Source organism: Cajanus cajan, chromosome 11, assembly GCF_000230855.2.
Source record: "Cajanus cajan strain Asha chromosome 11, NIPB_CcT2T_4, whole genome shotgun sequence".
Lineage (NCBI taxonomy): Eukaryota > Viridiplantae > Streptophyta > Magnoliopsida > Fabales > Fabaceae > Cajanus > Cajanus cajan.
Genome location: NC_138527.1, coordinates 5,523,843 through 5,536,827, shown reverse-complemented (window position 1 = coordinate 5,536,827; position 12,985 = coordinate 5,523,843). Strand labels below are relative to the sequence as shown.

Sequence of the window (12,985 nt, the reverse complement as noted above, 5' to 3'; positions counted from 1 at the left end):
TGAGGCTACCTCACATGGTGTATAGTTGAAGAGTTTTATATTTGGGCTTAGAGTTGTGGACTCAATTGCTAAGCCATTGAAATTGTATTGTGATAACTCCGCTGCTGTTTTTATGGCTGTCGCAACCCAAAAATTTCCGATCTCGCGACTAATGGTTTAGACATCCTTTTAAAAGTCTCATCAATTAAGGAATGCCCGGACACCAGACTAATCCTTAATTGATGGTTTTGAAAAATGAGTTCATGGAGTCGCCACCAATATTTTACTTAAAACATTGGAAAAAGAAAATATTTTTAAAAATCCAATAATGGCCTTGATAACCAGAATTGGGTTCGGGGGTCGGTTACGTGTAGGGAAGGTATTAAACACCCCTGCAACGCCCTAAATCGGTACCCTATGATGAAGATAACGTAATAAGAATTAATAGTTTAAATATTTAATCTCCTTTATTAATAATTATTTACATGAAAATTAAATTACACGGTAAACCCCTAAAATATCTACATAATTGCGTTTATTATAGTAATATGTAAAATAAAATGAAGAGAAAGATAAAACAAGAGATTGATGAGTAATACCTCGTGACAAGCTTTATTGGATATTCAACTATGGAGGTTTTAGGTGCTTTGTGGCAACCTTTCACACTACAATAAGCCTCACAAAACTCAAGAAGTACAATAGGAGAGAGAGAGAGAAAAAAAAGGGAGAAATTTCGAGCTCTATGGAGCTTTGGATGAAATTTTGGAGGTCCCTTGAACTGTGCCCGAGATTTCTTATTTATAGGCATCAGACGTGGGCCGGAACGACCCGTTCTGGATTTGGAACGGCTCGTTCCGAATCCGAACGTTATGTGGCTTTTTCGTAGAACGGGAACCAGAACGGCCCGTTCTGGGGAACCAGAACGGCCCGTTTTGAAGTGAGAATGGCCCGTTCTGGGGTAAAAAATTTAGCCCCTTTGATTGGTTCAGAACGGCCCATTCTGGTCTAGAACGGCCTGTTCCAACCTATATTTTTGAGGCCTTTTAGAAGCCTCGGAACGGCCCGTTCCAATTTGAGAACGGCCCTTTCCAATTTGAGAACAGCCCGTTCCGGACTTGGGAACGGCCTGTTCCGATTTTGGAACGGCCCGTTCCGGGCCACTAAAAAAAGTTGATTTGGGCCTTTAGGCCCTCTGATGTCCTATATTGTTATTTGTATGCCCCCCAGACGAAATTGGGTGTCTACAATGGCTAAGAATAATAAAAGTGGAAGTCGAAGTAAGCATATCGACATTAAATATCTAGCCATAAGAGAACGTGTTAAGGAAAAGAAAGTTGTCATTGAGCACGTTAGCACTGAGTTAATGATTGCTGATCCTTTAACTAAAGGCATGCCACCAAAGAATTTTAAGGATCATGTAAATCGAATTGGACTTGGTTCCATGATGTGACAATCATTGTAATTACTTGTTAAAACTCTTATTTAGTTTGATGTTTTCTCATTTATCTTGTGCACATACCTATTTACTTTGAGAAAACTCATTAATTGTGACCTGGAATAAACGTATGGTTTATTCATTTGAGTTAAGAGCTTAGGATGAGAGACTTAATATATTGTGATACATGGGAGATAATACTCATTATCAGAGGACCTATCACCATGATTCATATATTTGGTTTCCTATTTGATTGATAATTGGATAAATGGACCAAGTGGGAGAATGTTGGCATATACATCGTTTTGAAAAACTGTTTTTGCAACAGTAGCACGTTTGCAACAGCCGCGTAAAAGGAAACAACGTGCTTTCGATTTTCACGTTGCGTTCCTGATTCTTCTACTTGTTGTGGTTAACATATCATGAATGTGGTCCATTTTTCAACCCATTATCAAATAACTTGCGGATATGGTATCGTGATTCCCGCACATTTTTTCCAACGTTCAAAGAGGCTCTACGATGGATTTAGAGTTTTATAAAATTGGACGCGTATCTCTGTTTTGGGTCACTGAGCCTACTCTCCTCTTCAGTATACTACACCATCGCGTATTGAGAGCAAGGGTTCAGAAACCTGAAGAAACAAGCGAACAACAATGGCTGGAGGTTGGTCCTTTAATTTTCCCAATTATGAGAATGATCTGAACGTGTTTGCTTTTGATTTTTGCCATGTTTAGATCTTTTAGAATATTAGTTTTACACTTTATTCATATGTATGCTTTGTAATGATATATATGAATGTTTAAGCATGATATGACATATGTGTATGTTCATATGAGAATGATATTGATCATGATGGTGGATTGACCATGTATGATGTATGATGCATTATTGCATGTGATGCCTTATGGAATGTGTCTAGCCTAGAACTTGAGGAGAGGGAAAAATGTTTTCGAACTGGAAGAACTCACATAGAGTCTCTTGAGAGTGTTGCTTGGATATGCCACTGATATAAATGAGAGTGGTGCTTAGATAGACCACTGGTTTTGGGGTGAGAGTGGTGCTTGGATAAGCCACTACTTTGGGTGAGTCTCCTCTAAGTCCTTAGCTAGTGTTGGAGCGGGGTATGAGGTCGAGGGTTATTCCCTTAACCAAGTACTGGGGAAGGTGCGTGGTTCCTTGTAGATAGTCAGTAGGCGAACTCCACAAGTTACTTGGTAATGCATGCCAAGGTTGTGGTACGCCTGTACCCAGCTGTGCTATACTTGACGGTGGAACCAGACTTCCAAGTGTGTAAATGACATCATCCGAGTAAACTCGAGTGAGAATTTATATCCTATTAGATGTGACCGAGTAGGCGTATGGGGCGTGAAAACGGTTGGGTTGGTTTCAGTAGGATTGAGATGTCACTTATACTACTCTACTGTTAGGGAGATCTCCTAGGTGTATGCGTGACGACACATTAGATGATTGATATGCATTGATATCTGTCATGAGTTGCATTTTATTGCATGATTGCTATTATGATGAAGTATATGGTGTTTGAATTCATGATTGGATGATTGTGTAGTATAGATTATTGTTTTATACTTGTATGGTTGTCTATTGAACTCTAGCTTACCCATCTGTTTCCATGTGGATGGACTGCGATGATCATACTGTGTATAGGAGCAGATCAGGGCTAGCTTGGAGTTGAGGTGACCATTGCGGGACGTGGAGTTTTATCCTCATATTAGAGTTACCATTTTGAGTAATTGTTTTTTCTGTGCTTGATCAACACTAAGGTGATATTATTTTTGGGATGACTGTACATATATGAGGTTATGCTTTGTTCATAGAAACTTAGTTATTATTATTTATATATATACTTGTATGTATAAGTTATCCAATTTTAATATCTTTTCTTAGTTCACTAGTTTATTAGTGCGATTTCACTAAGTGTAGGGACCACTGCGAGTCGTTACAGTTATGGTGGTTTAGTGGTTAATCTTTCTTTGTTCAACACCTACACAAAGCAAAATTTGTAAATATTTTAAAATATTATATATTTCTTCATCTAGTAATGTTTTGAAGTTCAAATACATATCGATCCAATATATTAGACAAGTTTTATAACATAAATTATGGTTATTTTTTATTTATTTAATAATATATTTCAAATCTACACATTAAAATTAGAATGGTAGTATGCTACATAAGATACTGTATATGAAATTATAATGTATAATATTATATATATATATATATATATATATATATATATATATATATATATCCTACCATATTAATTAATATTTATCAATATATATTTCTATACATTTTATTAATTAAAATGATACATTAATTTGATGGAATCATGCCTAGGAAGGCAAGGGGTGACACATTGAAGGAGCCAAGAGGAGTTGGCTAGACATGAAGTTTTGGGCCAATCAAGGCCCAATGGCCCTGATGGGCCTTTGAGCTTCACATGGGCCATCTCTTGATAAATCCATTTTTCTTATATTTTGTACATATTATATTAGTATAGGTTTCACATATTTTGGTCTTGTATTTTGGACCACATAGAATAGCATTTTTTGGGCCATAGGCTTATTGGGCCTAGTTTTGGGCTTCATGGGCCTTTGGGCTTTTGGTACCCAATATTGGGCTCATTTTGTTTCTTTTATTATTTCCTAATGTTTGTATATGTTTGGCCATTGTATTTAGGGCATTAGATTAGGATTTAAGGAGGATTATTAGTTTAAGTGAATTAGGCAAAACTAGGTTTAATTTAGAATGCATTTAAGTTGCATTTTGAGTCACATGGATGGTGCCACCTTGGCTGAACATGTGTGACTCAAATTCAACCCTAAATGCACACTAAATCAAATCTAAAAACACCTAGCATCAATGTGAACCGGACTTGTACATGTGAGTTAAGTTTTGAATTCAAAATTCAAAACTAGGTTTAATTTAGCATGCATTTAAGTTGCATTTTGAGTCACATGGATGGTGCCACCTTGGCTGAACATGTGTGACTCAAATTCAACCCTAAATGCACACTAAATCAAATCTAAATACACCTAGCATCAATGTGAACCGGACTTGTACATGTGAGTTAAGTTTTGAATTCAAAATTCAAAATTTGAATTCAAAACTTGGCGCCACATGTGAAGCCTCCACATTGGCGCCAAGTGTCCCTAATTCTGGATTTAAGCTACCTCCTTCACACATTGTAATAACTTTTGATATATGAAATTTGAGAGCAAATATTCTGCCAAGTTTCTTCCAAAAGTCATCAAGAGAGAGCCATCACTTTTTAGGAACCCTAGCTAGGTTTCCTACCTTTTGAAGTGAGCTTTCCTTTGTTCCTTAAGCTTGGATGCTTCCATCCATAGTCTAGGAACCCTAAGTCCGAAAATCTTCACTCCTTCAAGTGTCTTACATTCGGATTTCAAGCTCCATTGAAGAGGTCCAAGCTTTGGTGAATCCGAGGAGAAGAATACCTACCACTTCTCCTAGTATTTGCCATCATAATTATATTTTTTTTATTATGTATAACATCTCGAAATTCTAGAATAAATAAATAAATCTTTCTAATAACTTAAGTTAATTCTATAAAAAAAAAAGATGGGAATTTTAAAATATTATAATGTGTGTTTATAATAATTGAATAAGAAATGGGTTAAGTGATTTGCTGGTAAATTGCTACCTAGGAATAAATTTAGGCTTAAAAAACATTAAAAAACATTACATATCATTTATTTTAGGAAAAAAAAAAATATGTCCCACATCTCTTGACGTTGGGCGTAAAGTACTATTGATAAATTTCTTTTACAATTAATATGAAACCTTTTAATTTGAAAAGGTTGAAAAGTTTAAATATGTATATATAAATATATAGGTATGTATGTATATATATACATATAGAAACTAATAATTGTAGCAACAATATAGTTTTGACCTCGAAGAATTTTTTTTTCTTATATTTAATAATAATTAATTATTCAATTTTGACCAAAAAATTACTATACAATTAACTATTGCATCCCTCTTATTTTGTTTATAAATTGGCGTTTATTTTTTTCTTTAGAAATCATTGACCTACAAAGACATTAGAAAAAGTTATGGCAAAAAATGAGATAAGGATTATTGTTGTTGTCATTGTAAGCATGATTATGTTTAACCTTACACATGCTGAGAGTTCTCCATTCGTGCAAATTAAGCCAACCAACGCGCTTGATCCGAATTGTTTTCGGAATTGTATCAAAGTTAATTGCGACAAATTTATTGGTCTTCCGGCATATTCATTATGTTTCGATGCATGTACATTTTCATGTGGTGGAAAACGTACCAATGATCTCCACAATTTACTGAAAGGATATGTAAATTAGTTATCGAGTTTTATCTTCAAATAGAAAAATAAAACAAAATGTTGGAACCATATTTGTTTGTCTATATCCTTTTTAATGTGTCTTTTGATATTTCATAACAACTTACAAATAATAATTTTACTTTTATCATTTGATCAACAAAAGTAATAAAAAAAAAATGAATTTATGAGTGTATTAAAATAATAAGGTTAAAATTTAAAGTCGTATATTGTCTTGTGTATTATTTTCATGAGATGGTGTCTTTTGTATGTGGCATACATGTGTTTTTCAATTTAATTAATAATTTCAATTATCACAACACCTCACATAAAAGTTTATATTAGTTGTTTTAATTTGTTTGTGTAATACTCCAAGTATTATTGTAATTACGTTTACATTACTTAGAATGTGAAAATCCCATCACTTTAAATATTTATACGAAAGCTATTTATTAATATAATCATAATTTTATACAATTACAAAATAGAAATTACCATACACACTTAAGACTTATTTGGTGGTTTGGATAAGATATGATATGATTTGAGAGTAGATCAAGAAAAGAGTAGGATATGCTAAGATAATTTAAAAATTTAATCATATATATTAATTGGGGCACACCATGACAACAAATCGAATATCTTTTTTAATAATACACCAAGGTACAATTAGGCATCTCTATAACGCAAAGACATACCAACTTGGTCGGAACCCAAAGCCTGCATATTATCTACCAAGCACAGAAAAGAAAATTAAAATAGATAATATAATGTTCATAAATAAAAATCAAGAATAAATAAATAAATTAAAATGCTATATTTATCAGATAATTTGTTATCATGCATAACATCTTGAAATTCCAGAATAAATAAATCATTCTCATAGCTTAAGTTAATTCTAAAAAAAAATGGAAATTTTAAAATAATATAATGTGCATTTTTAATAATTTATAAGAAATGGGTTAAGTGGTTTGCTAGTAAGGTGCTACCTAGGAATAAGTTTAGGCTCTAAAAACCTGACATATCACTTATTTTAAGAAAAGAAAAACATTATGTCCCACACCTCTTGACGTTGGGCGTGAAGTACTACTAATAATTTTTTTTACAATTAATATGGAATCTTCAATATTTAAAAGGTCGGAAAGTTCAAATATGTATATATAAATATATAGGTATGTATGTATATATGTACATATAACAACTAATAATTGTAGCAACATTATTGTTTTTGAAGTTAGAGGAAAAATACATAGAAGGGGAGTTGAATATGTGTGCGAAGGTTTAAGGAAATCTTTTTGCATAAAAGGATTTTTCATGTTTCATACTGACGTTTTCAAATTCAAGATGCATATCTTGTTTACTTTTAAGATAACATTTAAAAGTGTTTTGCGTCTGCAAGTTTTATCATCTGCACGAGAGTGTTTCTTGCAGTAATAAGTTAAACAAGAGATGTTTTCCGTCCAAAAGCTGTTGTAGTTTGAAATAAGCCGTGAGTAAGATTTTTAGTATAAAATATCAAGTAAATAAATTTGCGTCTAAGAAGAGAAAGATAGTGCAAAGATTGTTATACTGACTCGCTCAGACTGAGCTACATCCAGTCTCCTTCAATTAAAGGGTTCCACTAGATTTTCAATCAAGTACAATTATTATCACCACTTCTGGTTTGTCGAGTATTGTCGACCACTTTTGGCCCGCCAACTTCACTCGTCGGCGCTAGTATTCTTTGTTCAGCCTCTTCAGGCTCTTAGTGAGTATTCTCAACCACTTCTAGTTCCAGAGTATTATCAACCACTCCTGGTTTGCTAATTTCACTTATTAGCGCTAGTATTCTTTGTTTAGCCTCTTCAGGCTCTCAGTGAGGATTATCGACCACTCTTGGCCTACTAATTTCACTCATTAGCGCTAGTATTCTTTGTTCAGTCTCTTCAGGCTCTTAGTGAAGATTATCGACAAGCCTCTCTAGTCTTATAAAAGTATTCTTTCCCTATCCTCTTCAGGCTTTACAAATGATAGATAATTTATTTTGAGTATGTGGTTTACTCTCACAGAGAGGATACAAAGGTTTACTACACTCACTAAGGTTTAAGTTCCTAAGTTACACATAAAAGTATTCTTTGCTTCTTGGGCTTGGAATCACTCTTCGCCAACCTTTCCAGGTTTGCAGTCATGACATTTATAGTCTCTGTAAAATCTGCCCTTTGCAAGTGTCTGTTGAAGCAGAATGTAGTCGTTCATGACTAGTTCGATTTCTCATTTAATGCACTAGATCTTGCATTAAATGTTGCTTCCTGTTTATAGACATTGCGTGAAGTCTTCTACGTTTTTGGTAGCTGCAGTGACTGACTTTAACTGCGACCTAGGAATTTTTTGTCCTTTACCGGTCATCATAGCTGCAGAGACGTCATCTTTATCTGAAAAAGTAATGTACTTTTTCTGACATACACATGTTTTAACTTTTTGACCTAGTAATTAAATATCTGACTCAATACTTGATGAACCAGGCATGGGTCTTTCTACTTCTGCTGTCTACTAGGTGTAAACAAATGATTTAATAGTTTCTCTAAGGAATCAACAATGTGTTTTTTAGGTTGTAGGATGAGACTGCCCTGCCTGGTGGGATAAGACTTAGTTTACCATGCATTCTTTACCATAATTGCTTCATTTTTTACTATGCATATTTACATATATTTTCTTTTACTGTACAACTTTTATAGTTTGTTTAGATATCTTTGATTTATATATTCACCATCTTAATTCAGGATTTTTAATTTTTTCTTATGCATAGGCAGTTCAACGACCCTGGGAAGAAGATCCATTTACCATGAGTGAGGAAGTTATGAAGATGATAGCATTAGAAGTTGTGCGTTAAAGGTTATTGGACTATGTACATCAGGTAGTTGTTGAATCCATTCATTCTTCTAATACCTAGCTAGAATTTGTAAGAAATATGTTGTAGGATTTGGCTAATATTGTTTAAATATTATATGTTGACCAGCAAGTTTATCAATTCAGGAAATTCCATATGATGTTGAACAGCGATTGATTGACTGGAAAGAGTTACGAGATGGTTCTCTTAGGATTGAGCAACATTTCATCACTAACAAATTAAGCCAACGCAAGATTCTTGTGGGGAAGAATGGCTCAAAAATTGTGTAACTAGTATTTTCAGCCTATCCATTATGTGGCTTAACAGATTTTGCTATTATTATTTTAGCAGTTTCTCCTGTTTTGAATATGATATGACAAGATTGGAATGTTGTAAGTTCAATCAAAGCATATGGGAAGAACTGGGGATACCTTCATCTTTTGTGCTATATATTTGAGATTTTCAAGTATAGTTCTGCCCACCTTCCATCTGAAATTATGAGTATTTAGATAGGTTCGTGATGATGGTTCTCTGAACTCGAGAATATAATCATTAAGATTCTTGTGCATGAAAATTTCCATTTTCTGTAGAATATTGTCTTTTCATCTTAAGTGTTGGGACAACAGGCCTCCAATTTTATTTCTGTTCGATGTTTGAATCTACCTTCCACCTGCATGCCTTTATCCATCTCCTGTGAGGCAGTGTGCATGCTTTGAATTCATTTTTTCTTCCTGGCTTCCTTCAGATGAACACTAATTTGGGTTTAATTATGTTAAGGCTGCGATCTTATGATTTTTGACATTTTCTTTAATACTGGAGAATAGGAATGGAAGAAAATGAAGAGCTAAGGTCCATTTTCAAAAAGCAAGTGCATCTAATTCTCCAAGTTAGGCATAAACAATGAATCAGGAAAATAGAATTGATGAAGTGTACCTTCTTTGCCGGACCATGGTATGCAGTATGTGAAATGCCAAAGCTGTGGTGTGTCTTACCCTTGCATTTGAAGTTCGCAAAGGAACAAATGACTATGACCTGGTAATATGTCTATGAACGTCAAAAATGACTATGAGCACTTCATAGAGATTGACTGAACTCCAAGCACTTTCAACACGGGCCTTGACATCCCTATAAGGAAATCCACCGCAATTCAACATGAGCCCTGGTGTATCAAAAAAACACTGCATAGAGAATATAATGCCACGTGAGCATGTAGCCAAGTAAAATGTATCATTAAATATTAAATTAAAAACCTATAAAAAGATTCATGCGGCAAGTTCATGGATAACAATGCAAATCTCCCAAATTCTTGAAAAGTATAATCAAAAAATCATAAACAAATGATAAAATGCAAGGCCTATAAGTGGTAGGTTGAGACCAATATGAGGCAGTGTAGTAGTAAAGCAGTAAAGGTAGAGTAACAACTTTTGGGTTTCAACAAAATGCTTGCACACAGTTTAATTGGTTTGTCGTCATAAACTATATAGCATTTAAAGAAAATCTGCAGCAGTGGGTATGCTTATATTGTAAGCTAACACCTCCTGAAACACCTTTTCCTTGTTACTAGTCACCACCATTATCAGAGTTTAATTTTTTTCTAGTGCTTGACATACACTTCAAATACAAACTCATTCAAGTAAAATGATATCAATGAGAAGCACACACAAAAGAAAAATCCTGTGCTAATATTAAGCATTGAAAGAAAACTTAAAAAAGAACTTTTTCTAATTGAATTATTTACTTGCCTCCACCGATCATTAGAATTATATTTCACAATTGACAATATGATGTATATTAGAAGGCCTATAACTAGCAGTAGATTTGAAAAGTTATCCTGCCTACTACATGTGAAAAATACATTAGCAAAAAGTTCTCATTACCAGGGCCTGTGTTACAATGCCAAAGTGAACTGAAGATGATATTTGGTGAGTCTACAAGCCAACAATTGGAGATAAGCTTCCTCCATGCAAGAAGAGTAAGTATAAATCAATTGGAGTCAATGTTCAAATCTGACACTTATCTTTACAATATCAGATTCTCCTAGGAATACAGGAGCGATTATTTGAGTTCTCCATCCACCCCCAATAGTCAGCAGCCATTCATTTTCCTCCTTAGTTCATAAACATGCAACTTCACATCATTCAGGGATTGTAGGAAAATTTTATGCAATTGAAGAGTTGCATGACCCAAATAAAATGTTCAACGCGAAACTGCCATATTGCATTTATCCTTTAAAAACTTCATGATTCAAATTAAAAGATTATGAAATTGTTGTTCATTACCTATGCGGTGTAGGAAGGGCAATTTTGGTCCCAAAATGGGAAAGGTTTCCCACTCCACCACTGTTGCCACCCTTTCCATATACCTCAATGCCAATGGCACTATATCCTGGCACCTTTTTGATTCCCAAATTTTTCATGTTACTTCTAACCTTTCTCACATCTTCCCATCTGTCAGCTGAAGCATAAATGCTAGCAAGAAGTGAATGAAGACTTGAATCGCTGGATTTTACTTTTGCTAGCATTGTAGCAAGCCTTTCACCCATATCAATATTGCCATAAATTCTGCAGGCACTTAGCAAAGCTCCATAGAGTGGAACTATTACTTCATCCTTTTGATCTAGTAACTTCTTTACCAACTCCTCTGCCTCTTGTAACAGTCCAGCTCGACCAAGAAGGTCGATGAAACATCCATAGTGCTCTAAATTTGGCTCAATATGATATATACTTGACATGGAATGAAATAACTTGCGGCCTTCTTCAACCAATCCTGCATGACTACAAGCACTCAAAACAGCAATGAAGGTAACATCATCAGGTTTTAACCCACATGTTTGCATTGCTTCAAACAACTCAAGTGCTTCGCTCGTTCTATTCATGGCCAGCCCACAAATAATTGAAGTCCATGAGGCAGTATCCTTTTCCTTCAATCCATGAAAAATCTCCAAAGATATCTCTATGCAACCACACTTGGCATACATTTCAATAAGGGCAGTACCAACCACAGCATCCACTGTGATTCTGTTTTCGTCAATGTAATTATGAATCCACTTGCCTTGCTCTAGTGCTCCCGATTGAGCACAACCAGTAAGGAGAGTAACCACAATAAACTTATCTGGTTTCACACCTCTGATCTGCATCTCTCCAAATAACGCAATTGCCTCTTCAAAACGATTAAACTGTACATACCCATTAATCATAGCTGTCCAAAGAACAATGTCCCTACTTGGACTCTTCTCAAACAAATCCAAAGCTTGATCCAACTGACCACAGATCACATACCCAGTTACCATGCTGGTCCAACAATTCACATTCTTCACAGTCATCGCATCGAAAATCTCCCTTGCCACACTCACGTGTCCACACTTACAATACATGTCCAACAAAGCATTTCCCATTATAGTAGTAAAATCCAGTTCATTCACAATGTAACTGTGAATTTCCTTCCCAAGCTCCAAATTCCTCAACACTGAGCACGCCGACAGGGTGCTCACAACCGTTGCTTCATTGGGCTTCTTGTTGCTCTCCATTCGCATTCGCCGGTAAACATCAACAGCCTCTTGGAACCTCCTGCATTTGACATAACCTGAAATCATGATGTTCCAAGAAACACTATCCCTCTCAGGCATTTCCTCGAACACCTGACAGAACCCCTCAACTAGACCCAACTCAGCATACATATCCATCAATGAGTTACACACATAAGGGTCAAACTCAAGGCCAGTCTTAACCACAAAAGCATGAATCTTTTCCCCTTTCCTAACCTCCCCAGTGCAACCAATACCCTTCAAAACATAAGGGTAGGTGTAGTTATCAGGCCACAACCCATGTTCCCGCAATTGGTGAAACAGAGAAATGGCACTACAAAAACTACCCCTTTTCACAAAGGCCTTGATCATGAGATTGTAGATAAATAACGAGGGGTCATGAATGTGGTTGAAGATTCTGTTTGCATAGTTAAAATCCCCTAATGATGAGTCCATGGAAAAGGCCATGAGCTTGTTGAGGGTGTCTCTATCTTGTTGCAGGCCAATGCAGAATACATGGGCCTGAATTTGCTTCAATTGGGACATGGATTTGCAGCTTTTGAGAAGAGAAATGTATGTTCCCTTCATTAGCTCTAAAGAATGCATGGTGTTGTTGGTAATTTGAAGTTTAAATCTTACATCATTGAATTGATTCCATTCACCCTAAATGTTGATATGGGTATATCATTAACCAAAGAATTGTTATGAACCAAGGTAGAAAGAAAAATTAAACAATAATATTTTTTATGTGATGGATATAGAGCAGAAGCGGAGTTTGAAGGGTAGGTATAGTTTTTGGCGTATGTTGAGTTGCCTGCAAAGGGTATTAAACGA

General features: G+C 35.2%; 1 protein-coding gene across 8 annotated transcripts; it reads right to left on the bottom strand.

Moving 5' to 3' along the window:
- Positions 1–6,344: 6,344 nt before the first annotated feature.
- LOC109795081 (pentatricopeptide repeat-containing protein At1g31430-like) lies at positions 6,345–12,985 on the bottom strand. Of its 8 annotated transcripts, none has more exons than XM_083066562.1 (4): positions 10,908–12,985; positions 10,506–10,835; positions 9,060–9,806; positions 6,345–6,493 (listed from the first exon to the last, which is right to left on the bottom strand). In XM_083066562.1, exons 1-2 carry the CDS (start codon positions 12,755–12,757, stop codon positions 10,787–10,789), a joined length of 1,899 nt encoding a protein of 632 aa, XP_082922688.1. In that variant the 5' UTR covers positions 12,758–12,985; the 3' UTR covers positions 6,345–6,493; positions 9,060–9,806; positions 10,506–10,786. The 8 variants fall into 8 exon arrangements, with proteins under 8 accessions (XP_082922688.1, XP_082922689.1, XP_082922691.1 ...); XM_083066563.1 differs by having other exon boundaries at positions 6,345–9,441; positions 9,562–9,806; XM_083066565.1 differs by having other exon boundaries at positions 6,345–9,380; positions 9,562–9,806.